Source organism: Mustela putorius, unplaced genomic scaffold (assembly GCF_011764305.1).
Source record: "Mustela putorius furo isolate JIRA1106 unplaced genomic scaffold, ASM1176430v1.1 tig00537248_pilon_pilon_pilon, whole genome shotgun sequence".
Lineage (NCBI taxonomy): Eukaryota > Metazoa > Chordata > Mammalia > Carnivora > Mustelidae > Mustela > Mustela putorius.
This window is the reverse complement of record NW_025422387.1, coordinates 7,340,991-7,356,222: the sequence shown is the minus strand read 5'-3', so window position 1 is coordinate 7,356,222 and position 15,232 is coordinate 7,340,991. Positions and strand designations below refer to the sequence as shown.

The 15,232-nt window shown below is 40.8% G+C and overlaps 1 protein-coding gene across 2 annotated transcripts in view; it reads right to left on the bottom strand.

Moving 5' to 3' along the window:
• Positions 1 to 15,232, bottom strand: part of TRAFD1 (TRAF-type zinc finger domain containing 1) — a 29,767-nt gene that overhangs the window by 9,702 nt on the left and 4,833 nt on the right. The window contains exons 3-6 of one of the 2 annotated variants that reach the window (XM_045073567.1): positions 8,880 to 9,015; positions 8,715 to 8,768; positions 5,315 to 5,720; positions 4,047 to 4,253 (exon numbers count right to left, since the gene is read on the bottom strand). In XM_045073567.1, the coding sequence (XP_044929502.1) occupies positions 4,047 to 4,253; positions 5,315 to 5,720; positions 8,715 to 8,768; positions 8,880 to 9,015 (803 nt within the window). The remainder of the gene's footprint in view (positions 1 to 4,046; positions 4,254 to 5,314; positions 5,721 to 8,714; positions 8,769 to 8,879; positions 9,016 to 15,232) is intronic. The other variant, XM_045073568.1, reaches the window with a different exon arrangement.

Below are 15,232 nucleotides of genomic sequence, written 5' to 3'. Positions count from 1 at the left end.
GAAACTACACGGAACCCAGTCTTCACCAGTCACTACTATGCTACTGCAATTTTACTTTCTTTAGTATCATGAAAGTCAAGTCTGAAAGGGTGATAAGAAGACTCACATTAAAAGACTTTGGAAATGCTTTCTTTGGGGCTAGTGCATTTTCCAAAGGGAAAGAAGCAGGAACTATTAGGTAAAAAATAGATCCAAGGTAATAAAGGGGAGAATCCGCCTACCAACATTCCATAAAGGGTTACCAACCTAGACATAAAAGAATTCAAAGCCAAACATTACATTGACAAGCCTTGTTCTGCTCTCCAAAATGCAGGAAGTCTAATAAACCAGCTTTTAAACAATCTCATCATATTACATATTCACATCCTTTTCTGTCCAAAAAAATATAAGGCTACCTTATTACCTGCTGAAGTGGTAACATCTGGGGAGAACCAGGAGACTTATCAGTGGGTGAGGAAGAGACTTATGCTTTCTTTTACTCTTTTACAATCTTAATTTTTTATGATTTTTACCTTTTTCTTTAATAAATTTGGATATAACTTACATACCATATAATTCACCTATTTAATTTGTACACAATCATTTTTATTACAGATGCAAACTTTTTATTTTTTTTTTTTTAAGATTTAATTTATTTATTTGAGAGTGAGCAAAGAGAACACAAGCACCAGGAGCAGAAGAGGGCAACAGAGAAGCTGAGCAGGGAGCCTGGCACGGGGCTCAATCCCAGGATCCCGGGACCATGACCCAAGCCAAAGGCAGACACTTAACCCACTGAGCCACCCAGGGGCCCCGCAAATTGTTTATAAATATCCTCTACTCCGGGTGCCTGGGTGGATCAATGGGTTAAGCCTCTGCCTTTGGCTCAGGTCATGATTAGGGTCCTGGGATCGAGCCCCGAATAGGGCTCTCTGCTCAGCAGGGGGCCTGTTTCCGCCCCCCCCCCCCCACAGGCCTCTCTACCTACTTGTGATCTTTCTGTCAAATAGATAAATAAAATCTTAAAAAATAAATAAATAAATATCCTCTACTCAAAGGGATGGAAAGGTACAGCTCAGGAAATATACATAGTAACATTGCAATACATTTATTATGGTAAGCATTTCATAATGTATATAATTGTTGCATCACTATGCTGTACACCTGAAACAAATTTAATATGTCAACTATACTTCAACTAAAAAACAAAACAAAACAAAAATACGGGGCGCCCGGGTAGCTCAGTGAGTTAAGGCCCCTGCCTTCGGCTCAGATCGTGGTTCCTCAATCCTGGTCACATGGTCCTGGGATCAAGACCCACATCGGGCTCTCTGCTGAGCAGAGAGTCCGCTTCTCTCTCTCTCTGCCTGCCTCTCTGCCTACCTGTGATCTCTGTCTGTCAAATAAGTAAATAAATAATAAAAATTTAAAAATAAAAATAAAATTTTTTTAAAAACCCTCTACAAAACAAAAAGCATTTTCTTAAGAAAATATAGCCTAAAAGAGTTTTTTAAACCAATAGGGACATAATCCTCTAAGGAACCACAGACTAACTCTTTATTCAGTCTTTGAATTAACATGTTAACCAGCTACAGTCTAGAGTAGATTATAGGAACAAAACATTTGGAGCACCTGACTAGCTCAGCTGGTTAAGCAAACTGACTCTTGGTTTTGGCTCACATCATGATCTCAAGGTTGTGAGATTGAGTCCCTCATCCAGCTCTGTGCTAGGTGGGACCTGCTTAAGATTCTCTCCCTCTCCATCTGTCCCTCCCACACCACTCTCAAAAACAAAAACATTTTACATGTATACTTACTATTTTTCACATTAATATAACTTATAATTAAGAAAATACATTTTTAGGGGCGCCTGGGTGGCTCAGTGGGTTAAAGCCTCTGCCTTCTGCTCAGGTCATGATCCCAGGATGGTGGGATCAAGCCCCGCATCAGGCTCCCTGCTCAGCAGGGAGCCTGCTTCCCCCTCTGTCTCTGCCTGCCTCTCTGCCTACTTGTGACCTCTGTCTGTCAAATACATAAATAAAATACTTATAAAAAATAAAATAAAAAGATTTTATTTATTTATTAGAGAGAGAGGAGAGAAAGGGAGCATGAGCTGGGGTGGGGGAGAGGCAGAGGGAGAAGCAGGCTCCCCACTGAGCAGGAGTAAATCCTAATCCCAGGACCCTGAGATTATCACCTGAGCTGAAGGCAGACACTTAACCAACTGAGCCACCTAGGTGCCCTTCCAGCATTTTAAATATGCAGGACATGCATTGCTCAAATATACTGTTCTCCAAACAAGAGACTCAAAGGGGTGGTTCACCAAACGCAATCCAACTTCTATTTTTAAAAACCTAGTTTTAATCTAGGAGTCTGATAATACCAAAAAGATTTAAGTTGGTTTTTTTTCTTTAAGATTTTATTTATTTGACAGAGAAAGACAGCGAAAGAGGGAACACAAGCAGAGGGAGAACCAGGCTACCTGCCTAGCACAGAGCCCAATGCAGGGCTCGATCCACATGACCTGAGCCGAAGGCAGATGCTTAACAACTGGACCACCCTGGCGCCCCCCCCCCTTTTTTTAATTTGGTTTTTAGTCATTTCTACACCCAACATGGGGCTCAAACTCATGACCCTGAGGTGAAAGTTCAGAGACATGCAGCCAGCCAGGCTCTGCAGAATAGTTATTTAAATGAGACAGGGAGGGGAACAAAGTTCTTTATAGAATAAAGAATTCAGAACAAAGAACAGAAAAATCACCAATGTACAATCACCAGTTATATCTGATTCAAGCAAGAAACATTAGTGAATACAAAAAACTGCTAAATAAAAAAGACTGTATGGGGGGCGCCTGGGTGGCTCTGTGCATTAAGCCTCTGCCTTCGGCTCGGGTCATGGTCTCAGGGTCCTGGGATCGAGCCCCATGTCGGGCTTCCTGCTCGGCGGAGAGCCTGCTTCCCCCTCTCTCTCTGCCTGCCTCTAGGCTACTTGTGATCTCTGTCAAATGGATAAGTAAAATCTTAAAAAAAAAAAAAAATGTTGAAGATGGGAAGTGATCTTCGACAGCATTTAAAAAAAAAAGAAAAAAAAAGACTGTATGGGGCGCACCTGGGTGGCTCAGTAGGTTAAAGCCTCTGCCTTTGGCTCAGGTCATGATCTCAGGGTCCTGGAATGGAGTCCTGCATCGGGCTCTCAGCTCAGCAGGGAGCCTGCTTCCCCCTCTCTCTGCCTGCCTCTCTGCCTACTTGTGATCTCTCTCTGTCAAATACATAAATAAAATCTTTAAAAAAATAAAAATTAAAATAAAAATTAAAAAAGACTGTAAATATCTCATTCCTCCACAATCTCAAAATACAACCTGAATCTAGGTATTATAAAGGGAAAAGCTAGCTAAGAGAGGTATCTAATAAATCTCATTTTAATGAATAGGATAAATTAACTTCTTAAGGACACATTACCAATGTAGGAATTCTGCCACAGCTATGTTACTTGAATCTAAACACGAGAAAACAGTCAGACAAATCTAAATTGAGAAAGAAATATTCTGCAAAACCACCATTCTGGACTCTTCAAAGTACCAATGTACAGAAAGGAAAAGAAAAGGGGGTTGGGGGAAGGGCCTAAACGAAATTAACCTAAAAAGAACACAGTGTAATCCCAGATTTTTAAAACAAGTAAGTTCCAACGGATATTGTGTAGAAGTAGGGAACTTTTGTTAAATTTCCTGAGAGTAATATGGGTGTTTTATTTATGTATAATACCCTTGTTCTTAAGATACATGCTAAAGTACTCAGGGATAAAATGTTATGTCTGCAACTTATTCTCAAATAGTTCAGGGGTAGAAATAAAAATATATAAAATAAATGGAAAATACTAAAATTGGCAAATATAAACAAGGGGTATACAGACATTCACTCTACTAACATTTAAGAATAAAAAGTTGGGAAAAGCAAAACAAAAAAGGCAAATCTAATCTCATGAACAACTCTCGATTTTATATAAATTACATAGTGTAACAGTTAAAAAACCCGTAGAGACAGAAGCTAGTACAGAATAAACAAACCTACCCTTCATGTCATTGAGAGCACTGGAACCTTCAAGGGACTGGTCTGTACCACATACAGCCCTCCAGAAGTCCTGCTCTGCCACACTGCGGGCCTGCCCTTCATTTTGCAGACTTAGGGCCAACATGAAGTCCAAGTTTGCACTATCTTCACCACCCTCTTTTGGGGGCTGTCGGGTTCTATTCCTTTCCTGCCTTTCTTGTTCTTCCACTGGAAGAAAAAATAAATAAATAACCAGTACTCAAGATACATTAGAGGGGTGCCTGGGTGGCTCAGTCAGTTAAGCAACTGACTCTTGACTTCTGCTCAGATTCCAAACTCAGGGTCATGAGATCGAGCCCTGTGTCAAGCTCCATGCTCAACATGGAATCTGCTTGAAATTCTCTCTCACGGGGCGCCTGAGTGGTTCAGTGGGTTAAAGCCTCTGCCTTCAGCTCAGGTCATGATCTCAGGGTCCTGGGATCGAGCCCTACATCGGGCTCTCGGCTCAGCAGGGGGCCTGCTTACTCCTCTCTGCGTACTTGTGATCTGTCAAATAAATAAAATCTTAAAAAAAAGAAAAAATTCTCACTCTCCCTCTGCCCGTCCCACTCATGCACACCCACACTTTAAATAAATCTTAAAAAAAAAAAAAAAATTAGAGATGCTGCTACCTCATGTCCATGCTTAGCAAATATTCAAGGTTTACAGGCATTGTGCAAGAACAAAAGAGGCTTGGTCCTCCTGTTCTCCTAGGACTCCAAACATCAAGTCTGTTGCAATAAAGGCTCCATTATTATTCTAATTATCTTATTAATAACCCAAATTATTGAGCTATAACTATGAGACAAGTACTGTGCTAAACATTTTTTATATTTCTGCACTATAGCAAAATAGCTTGAAGCATGAAGCCAGATTGCCTGAATTCAAGTCCCAGCTCTACCCCTTATCTAAGAATGCCTGTGAGAACTAAATCATTTAATACATATTAAGAACTTTACAAATGCCTGAAGCACATACTATATACTCAGTAAATACTAGCTATTAACAGGATGTCACTGTCATCATCATCAACACTAGCTATAATCCAGTGGTAATCCAATAGCAAAGAGGTTATTTCCAATCTATAGTTAGGTGTATTAGAAAGACTACCTAACTATAATCAGGTTTTATTACTTAAATCTATTTGCCCTCAAAAAAAAAAAAAAAAAATCTATTTGCCCTCAAAGCCCTGTTCCCATTTGTCCTGAGATTTTGTACCATTCCAGTTTTCTAATCCAAACACAACTCACACAGATTATTCTGAATTGGAAACTGGGCTGCCATGTTCCTTTGGTTGGAAGTTCTACTATGCAAAATGTCTGATTCAAAGGCTCTCAGAGGTCTTCGGGGTATCCTCATAGGGGGGTCCAGAGCCTCAATTTGCCTGAGGAGCTGGGATGCAATCCAGATGCCATCTTGACCCCAGGACTCATCATATGCATTAGGAGGCATGGCAACCTCATCTCTCTTTTCCTCCCCATCTCTTCCACAAACATCAGGATGAGTCTTCAGATCTTTCACCAGGACATTGCGCCCACAACTGCCACATAACTCCGTCCGGGCACCACAGTAATCTTCATGGTCCTTCAGTTTGAGAACAGAAAGTTCCAAATCACAATGCTGGCAAAGGGCAAGCCGTAGAGGACACTCGGTCTCCTGTAACACAGAATAATAAAGCAGTTAATATGCCGATCTAAAAGAGGCTATGTTTTAGTACATGGAAAGGAAAGCCAAAAATATTTACTTCAGTATTCTCTTCCAAACCTAGCTTTGCCTGCCATGGTTTTCTATGCATTTAAGAGTCACGGCTTCGGGACGCCTGGGTAGCTCAGTGGGTTAAAGCCTATGCCTTCGGCTCAGGTCATGATCTCAGGGTCCTAGGATCAAGCCCCGAATCGGGCTCTCTGCTCAACAGGGAGCCTGCTCCCCCTACCCTCTCTCTGCCTGCCTTTCTGCCTACTTATGATCTCTGTCTGTCAAATAAATAAATAATCTTAAAAAAAAAGTCACAACTTCCCTCTGTTCCTGTCACCTGGTTCTACAAGAGGAAAGAAACTCTCAGAAGGAATCTACTCACTCAGCCACCCTATCATCATTTTGTGCACACATTACAAAGTAACCCAAGTAACCCAAAGCCAGCCAGCTCTTGGGCAAGAACAAACAGCAAAAGCACAGCAATTCAAGTACGTTTGTCAAAACTCCACTAGCCCAATTTCCCCTTACTACTCCAATCTGTCTTAAGTACCTGGTAATGAGGAACAGAGACTCTCCATTATAAAGGACAGATATTTCTAATCTGCATATTTGTACATAGCACTGGCTTTGAACTGACCAAATAAACCAGGAATTACCAACAAAGATGACCCCAAGAGTATAAATACTCAGCAGATGAAGGATAAAACTTTTATAAAACTGGGACACCTGGGTGGCTCAGTTGGTTAAGCATCTGCCTTTGGCTCAGGTCACGATCCCAGGGTCCTACAATCGAGTCCCGCATGGGGCTCCTTGCTCAGAGAGTCTGCTTCTCTCTCTGCCTGCCCCTCCTCTGAGAAACAAACAAAATCTTTAAAAAAAAATAAAAAAGGAAAGAAAAAATTTTGTATAAAACTTATTTTGGGGGCGCCTGGGTGGCTCAATGGGTTAAAGCCTCTGCCTTCGGCTCGGGTCATGATCCCAGGGTCCTGGGATCAAGCCCCACGTCTGGCTCTCTGCTCCGAGAGGAGCCTGCTTCCTCTGCTCTCTCTGCCTGCCTCTCTGCCTACTTGTGATTTCTCTCTCTCTATCAAATAAATAAAATCTTTAAAAAAAAAAAAAACAACTTATTTTGAAATTGTAACTAAAACACCAAAGAATTAAAAAGATATAAAATCAGGGGCGCCTGGGTAGCTCAGTGAGTTAAGCCGCTGCCTTCGGCTCAGGTCATGATCTCGGGGTCCCGGGATCAAGTCCCACATCCGGCTCTCTGCTCAGCAGGGAGCCTGCTTCCTCCTCTCTCTCTCTCTCTCTGCCTCTCTGCCTACTTGTGATCTCTCTCTGTCAAATAAATAAATAAAATCTTTTAAAAAAAAAAAAGATATAAAATCATATGTTACTCTGATATACACATTCCAAACCTTGGAACGTCAACTCAGAACTTCAATGTAATATCACTTCAAAAGTTTAGATACTTTACAACCACTGTGCCAAAGAGCAAGAATTTCTTTTCATACAAATTAAACCCAAGTTCCATCCTAAAGGCTGCTTTAAACACTTCTAGCATAATTTGTGTATGCATGAACTATCTCTTGTAGAAAACACAAAAAAATGATTAAAGAGGGCCTAGGTAAGAGGAATGGAAGAGACAATTTTTACATACCTGCTTTTGTGACTTTAAAATTATATACCAAGTGGCTATAATACTGATTCACAAAGATTTCATTAGAAAAATGCCACTGATTTAAAATTACTCAACAACCAAAAAAAAAAAAAAAGTACTCAGCCAAGAGTAAAATATTGCTGGCACATACCAGATAATGTAGTAAGTACTTTGTTAGCAACCCTAAAATGTGTTAATAACTAACCAGAGCACCAAATAAAGTATAAACTTTTTTTTTAAGAGAATTTTAAAAAATTCTTTAGTTTCATCTCTGGTCTATAACTATTTTGGTCTAACTTGCAGGAACGTTAGGAACTACTTTGTACTTGTACCTTTATAATGACTGATATATTACCATGTTATCCCCAGAAAGAGCCAGAGTGAAGAGGATAGAAGACAGGAGAGCTAACTGGAGGTTGTTTTGTAGAGCAGGTAAATATTAGAACCAGAGTAATACTCATTATTGTTAACGTGACCTCAATCATAAACCCCACCCCTCGCTGGTGAGCCCTAGTACAACATAGGTCAAATGCTTAGAAAAACTAGGAAGAGTGCCGAAGTACTTATAAGATGTTTAATTCTGTGCTGTGGAGTTATGAATAGTTATTGTTTTCTTCTTCCATTTTCCGATTTTTCTACAATGGTTATGAATTACCTTTTTAAATTATAAATGGTCATTTTAGGTACACAGAATGATGTCTACTAATAAGTGCATACCTTGGTAAATTTTTACTTATGTACACACACTATGTGACCAACTAAATAGGGGATCTTTTTAACTGGTGAATTCATATGCTCGTTCACAAAAACAACGTTCATTCAACTATGGCAAACAGTTTTATTTCAACTAGGGACCAACTAATACTATGTTCTATCTCATGAAATGCACTCTGAGGAATTGCTTTGGGTATAAGCAGCATGTTACCCAAGTGATCAAGAAGTCAAAAGGAAATTACAAGATGTTAGGAAGGCTCTGTACTAAAGTGGTTATACCACACTGGCAAGCCCAGGCTTGGTTTGGCACTCACTGAAGGTGCCAGCTAAACCCCAGCAGAAATGACAGACTCCGTTCCAAAGAGTAACGCTCTGAGACCTGAGCAAGGAGTGCAATAGTCACGTAGTTGAATCTGGCAGCACAAAATCAAAGCCTTGAATATACTTTAAGAGACAGTATTTGTGGAGCTGGTAGAGAACCAAGACTCAATCAGACTGGTCTTCTGCTCTGCATTAGGTCAGTAATCTCAGTAATATTGGCCCCAGGTAACTCACGCTCTTCATGGTACAGGGAAACTAACCTCATGCTTCTTTAACTGCCTCTTCTCCAACTTCTTATTACATTTGCAGGTCACCTATGATAAGAAGGGACATCAGTAAATTGGCTTTGTGACAACATGAGCACTTGCTAAGGCAAAATAGCAAGTATAATAGAGTTATGAACATTTGAGTACTTGGTGGTTTACCTGACAATGTTCTGTCGCCATGTGACTCTCCATGTCAGATTTGGGAAATGGTTCCTTGCAGATAGGACACATACCAATGTTCCTTTGACAGTGGATCTCATGGATGGTAAAATTAAATACAGGAATTTCTTTTTTGCTATAGAAACAGAACAAAGGAAAAGGCAAGCATTACTGACTCATCTATGCACAGTGATATTACATGAAAATCTGCTTGTCAGATCTTTAGTCTTTGTTACTTCTCTTTAGTAAATCTAGTCTGTAAACTCTTATTATTACACCCCTGCTTTTCAAGGATTAACTTCCAAAGGTTTTGAGTCTTCGGTGCAACAATGAGTTATCAGTGCTATGTACTACTTCCACAAGCTCACCCTCACTTTCTAGATGTCAGAGCTAATCACAACCAGCAACATGAAGTCAGACGCCAAGAAATAAATCAGGCTTTTCTAAAACTATCCATGACCCAAAACACAATGATACACTACAGAATTGTAAAAACAACAACAAAAAAAACAGCCTACCAATTATTTTGACTCTGGGTCTGAGGTAGGTTTAACCTCAATAGATTTTATTCCACTAAAAGTCAAACAAGCAGATGCCAGCATTGAGATAGTCAGTGGGGAACATGTCTCCCTTTATGTCCCACATGCCTTTCAAAGCAGGCTAGATACTAGTCAGGAACGTGCTCTGGTTCTGTTGGTATAACTTCACTGCAGAACTGTACAAAAATGAAGTCCTGAATCCCTTCCCCCAATCCTGTCTCTTCACTCACTCTCTACCATTCTCTTTAAGGAATCCAATTCAATTATCATCTCTAAGTTACAGAAAAGGGAGGAAAATGATAATCTTAAGTGAGAGAGAAAGATCATTTAAATTTAACAAGTGTTTTATGTACACTTCAACAAGAGAAATATTCAGTCTTTACTTTCAGTCATTTGGATATGATCACTAGAAAACTCCAATTTTAGTCTAGGTAAAGACTGCATTTAAAGACTGTCTGGGGGGGCACCTGGGTGACTCAGTGGTTTGAGGCCCCTGCCTTCGGCTCAGGTCATGATCCCGGGGTCCTGGGATCGAGCCCCGCATCGGGCTCTTTGCTCAGCAGGGAGCCTGCTTCCTCCTCTCTCTCTGCCTGCCTCTTTGCCTACTTGTGATCTCTGCCTGTCAAATAAATAAATAAAATCTTTTTTAAAATAAATAAATAAATAAATAAAAATAAAGACTGTCTGGGAGGCGCCTGGGTGGCTCAGTGGGTCAAGCCTCTGCCTTCAGCTCAGGTCATGATCTCAGGGTCCTGGGATTGAGTCCTGCATCAGGCTCTCTGCCCAGCAGGGAGCCTGCTTCCCCCTCCCTCTCTGCCTGCCTCTCTGCCTACTTGTGATCTCTTCTCTGTGTCAAGTAAATAAATAAAATCTTTAAAAAAAAAAAAAAAAGACTGTCTAAGGTTACCTGCCTGGCTCAGTTGGTAAAGCATGCGATGCTTGAGCTCAGCTCCTGAGTTCAAGCCCCACATTGGGCATGGAGCCTAATTAATTAAAAGTAAAGAAAGAAAGAAAAATAAGGAATGTGTCTAGGGGTACCTGGCTGGCTCAGTCAGTACAGCTTTTGATTCTTGGTCCTGGGGTTTTGAGTTCAAGCCCCATGTTGGGTGTAGAGATTATTTAAAAAAAAAGATGAATGGATAAAGAAGATGTGGTCTATATACAATGGAATACTATTTAGCCATCAAAAATGAAATCTTGCCATTTGTAGTGATGTTGATGGAACTGAACGGTATTATGCTAAGCAAAATAAGACAATCAGGAAAGACAATTACCATATGATCTCACTCCTCTGTGGAATTTAAGAAACAAAACCAAAGATCATGGGGGAAGAGAGGGAAAATAAAACAAGACAAAATCAGAGAGGGAGACAAACCATAAGAGACTCTCAATCACAGGAAACAAACTGAGGGTTGCTGGAGGGGAGGGGCCTGGGGGTGAGGTGGGCATGAAGGAGGGCACATGATGTAATGAGCACTGGGTATTATATAAGACTGATGAATCACTGACCTCTACCTCAGAAACTAATAACATACTACATGTTAATTAGCCGAATTTAAATTAAAAATAAAGATAGAGTCTATAAGTATGTCACCTAGAATAAAATTTCAGAAAAATAAAATACTGAACAGAATAATACAGATAATAACACAATCTTTAAATATTTTATTTAGCCTACAAAGCTAAATACTATAGGAACTCTCTTCCACACTCAATTGTAGATAGCTTTTTTCTCTCTTAGAGTTTTCATCTTCATACCTAGTGTAAAAAACATTTCAAAGTAAGATGACTGATGTGCCTCCAGCTAGGTCATACTCCAGTCTGAAAGACCAAGACACAAAATAAATGCAAATTTATTTCCACCCAACGGTGAAACTATCAAGGAAGCTCTTATGCAAAGAACAATTGTGAGATGGGAAGAAATCTCAACGAGATAAAGAGGGAAACTACCAATATCTTGAAAGATTTAACTCCCCTTATTTTTCCAAAATTCCTAGCTTTCTGAGGAAACCAATGGTTTTAAAGTAATTATTTTTTTTAAATGAAGGAAAAATATACAGAGGCTATAAATTATGATCTAAACCTAGTAAATTAACAAAAATTAAAATTAGTAAGTTCCACTGTTAAAGATGTTGTGAAACTAGTGTTCTATTATGTTACCAGTGGTACTGTAAACTGCTTAAAAATAGGCTGAAAATCTGTTTCTAGGACTGATGAAGTTCCAGAACCTAAGTCAGATTTGGTGGGGTGAGGTTCAGAGCTGACGACTAAAGAAAGAATTCTTAAGACATCTTTGGTGCAAAATGGTAGTTTATTAAAGCACAGGGACAGGACCTGTGGGCAGGAAGAGCTGCTGCCCCGGGTTGTGAGGAGTGGCTGGTTATATACACAGGAGTTGGGTAGGTGAGGACAAAGGGCTGTTCAGAAGGGCTATTGGGGTAAAGAAGACTGTCAGGATATTGAAGGCCTGGTTACTATCAAGCCAAGGCCACTTTCCCTCTAATGAGGCACTAACATAAAGACAATTGGGAGTCTCCTGGTGGAATGTTACATTCCTGCTATCAAACGTCCTTGTTAGTGAGATTTAGGTTTTATTTATTTATTTTTTAAAATATTTTATTTATTTATTTGACAGAGATCACAAGTAGGCAGAGTCAGGCAGAGAGAGAGGAGGAAGCAGGCTCCCCGCTGAGCAGAGAGCCCGATGCAGGACTCGATCCCAGGACCCTGAGATCATGACCTGAGCCGAAGGCAGCAGCCCAAACCACTGAGCCACCCAGGCGCCCCGAGATTTAGGTTTTAAAAGAAATTTAACTTTATTTACTTTTCCTTCTACCTCCGTCTCCTTCGGTTTTTTATGGAGGGGAGGGTGACGTTAGGGCTTGAGGAACTGAGTTCTGTATCTTTGGAAATTGGGCTATTGATAAGGCAACTTCTTTGTTGTAAATCTCGAGGACATTTGTAAACCAAGAGAGACTCCTGCCTTGCAGGACTGTGATCTCTGCAAGTTAACTATTTGTTCTTCTTTTAGGGCAGTCAGGGGTGCCTGTGGAATGTCACACATATTACCAAGGGGAGTGGGTGGAGAGGGGGTGCAAGGCACCAGCCCCTGCTCCATCCTCAGCCAGCCTCCTGCTCCCTCATCAGGACCATAATACAGTCTTTAACCAGGTAATCTCACTCTTGGAATTATGAAGACTTTCGTTAGGGTTGTAAAACAGTTTAAAAAAAATCATTAGGGACGCCTGGGTGGCTCAGTTGGTTAGGCCACTGCCTTCGGCTCGGGTCATGATCCTGGCATCCTGAGATCGAGTCCTGCATCGGGCTCCTTGCTCATCGGGGATCCTGCTTCTCTCTGCCTCTGCCTGCCACTCTGCCTGCTTGTGCTCTCTGACAAGTACAGAAATAAAATATTTTTTTAAAAAATCATTAAAAATGTTTAAAACAGGGCTCCTGGGTGGCTCAGTTGTTTAAGTGGCTGCCTTAGGCTCAGGTCATGATCCCACAGTCCTGAGATCAAGCCCTGCATCCGGCTCCCTGCTTCTCCCTCTCCCACTCCCTCTGTTTGTATTCCCTCTCTCACTGTCTGTCAAATAAATAAAATTTTTTAAAAAACAAAACTTTTTTTAAGATTTTATTTATTTGACAGACAGAGATCATAAGTACGCAGAGAGGCAGGCAGAGAGAGAGAGGAGGAAGCAGGCTCCCTGCTAGGCAGAGCCCAATGGGATCACGACCTGAGCCAAAGGCAGAGGCTTTAACCCACTGAGCCACCCAGGCGCCCCCAAAATAAAACCGTTTAATGAAGTGAGCAGCTACATGAAATGTACACCAACAAAATGAAAGCAGAGCTATATCATGACTGTAAAACATACATGCACAAATGCCACAAAAAATTAAACCTAATAATTACTGCTTAGGAAACGGAGATTCATAATTTTTACAATAATTTTCTTTCAACAGCAAAAATCAAGAAAATATGTCTACAGTTCTTATTTTACAGGGCTAGTAGGAAAACATATTGACACAGAACATTCTATATACCCAAGGCCACTAAAATTTTAGGATTTGACCAAAAAAATATTAAGGACCACATAATCATAACATAAAGCAACAAGAATCAAAAGCAGCTGTTAGGTAAGACCACACAGTAAATTTACTATGATACATTTTCACCACTTGGGAAACTTTGAAAGAAACCTTGTAAGAAAAACAGATTTGCAACAATTACATACATGAAACAATTGTCTGCTGGTTTTCTTTTTAAATTTAGCTCCCAAGATAGTCCCACCAAACATTCCAACCAGACAAAATACCAATATACTTACTTCCTATCATACAGATAAAAATCAAGGTGTTTTTTTTTTTTTAAGATCTTATTTATTTATTTGACAGATAGAGATCATAAGTAGGCAGAGAGGCAGGCAGAGAGAGAGAGAGAGGAGGAAGCAGGCTGTCCGCGGAGCAGAAAGCCCGATGCGGGGCTCGATCCCAGGGTCCTGAGATCATGACCTGAGCCGAAGGCAGAGGCTTTAACCCACTGAGCCACCCAGGCGCCCCAAGGTGTTTTAAATGAGATGAGAACACAACTCCGTATCTAGATAAAACTGGGAAAAGCTCCAAGGAGGGCCTAGCAAGTTAAAGATGAAATTTCACCTTAGATAAAAATGACTGAAAGGCAAGCCAAGGCTTCCAGAAAATTCCCAGTAGCCTTCTAAATGCTAAGCAGAACAATCCAGAAATCAATTTAACTATTACATGCAAAAATAAAAGTCGAAGTTTTGGGGCTTTTTGTTTTTAGTAATCTCTGTAACCATCACGGGGCTTGAACTCATGATGCTGAGATCAAGTCGTGAGCTCTTCCAACTGAACCAGCCAGGCACCCTGCCTTTTTTTTTTTTTTTTTAAAGATTTTATTTATTTAACAGAGAGAAAGATCACAAGTAGGCAGGGAGGCAGGTGGAGAGGAGGTTGGGGAAGCAGGCTCCCTGCTGAGCAGAGAGCCAATTCAGATTCGGGGCTCGATCCTAGGACCCTGAGATCATGACCCTCATGGACGCAAGCAGAAGGCAGAGGCTTAACCTACTAAGCCACCCAGGTGCCCCAACCAGGCACCTTTATAAGTCAAAACCTTCTAACATTGAAGTTCCTATTCCTTAGGACCACACTCTCCCCCACAGAGAAGAGAGATGACATACAAGAACTTCTTCAACAACAAACTCCTTTTACTGGCCCAGTGGATCTAATGGCAGCTCATTTTTTTTATTTAAAAAAAAATTTAAGTAGGCTCCATGCCCAAAATGGGACTTGAACTTATGACCTGAGATCAAAAGTTGCACACTCTGACAGAGCCAGCCAGATGCCCCAAATTTCTTATTTTTTATTTTGCTATTTTTTTTAAATAGACTCCATGCCCAATATGGGGCTTTAACTCACAACCCTTAGGTTAGGAGTTACATGTTCTACCGACTGAGCCAGCCAGGACCCCTTCACTTTAAATTTTTTTTTTTTTTTTTTTAAGATTTTATTTATTTATTTGTCAGAGACAGAGGGAGAGAGAGCAAGCGAGCACAGGCAGACAGAGAGGCAGGCAGAGGCAGAGGGAGAAGCAGGCCCCCCGCCAAGCAAGGATCCCGATGCGGGACTCGATCCCAGGACCCCGGGACCATGACCTGAGCCGAAGGCAGCTGCCCAACCAACTGAGCCACCCAGGCGTCCCTTATTATTTTATTTTTTTATTTTTAGTAAACTCTATGCTCAATGTGGGGCTTGAACTCATGACCCCAAGATCAAGAGTTGCAAACTCTACTAAAC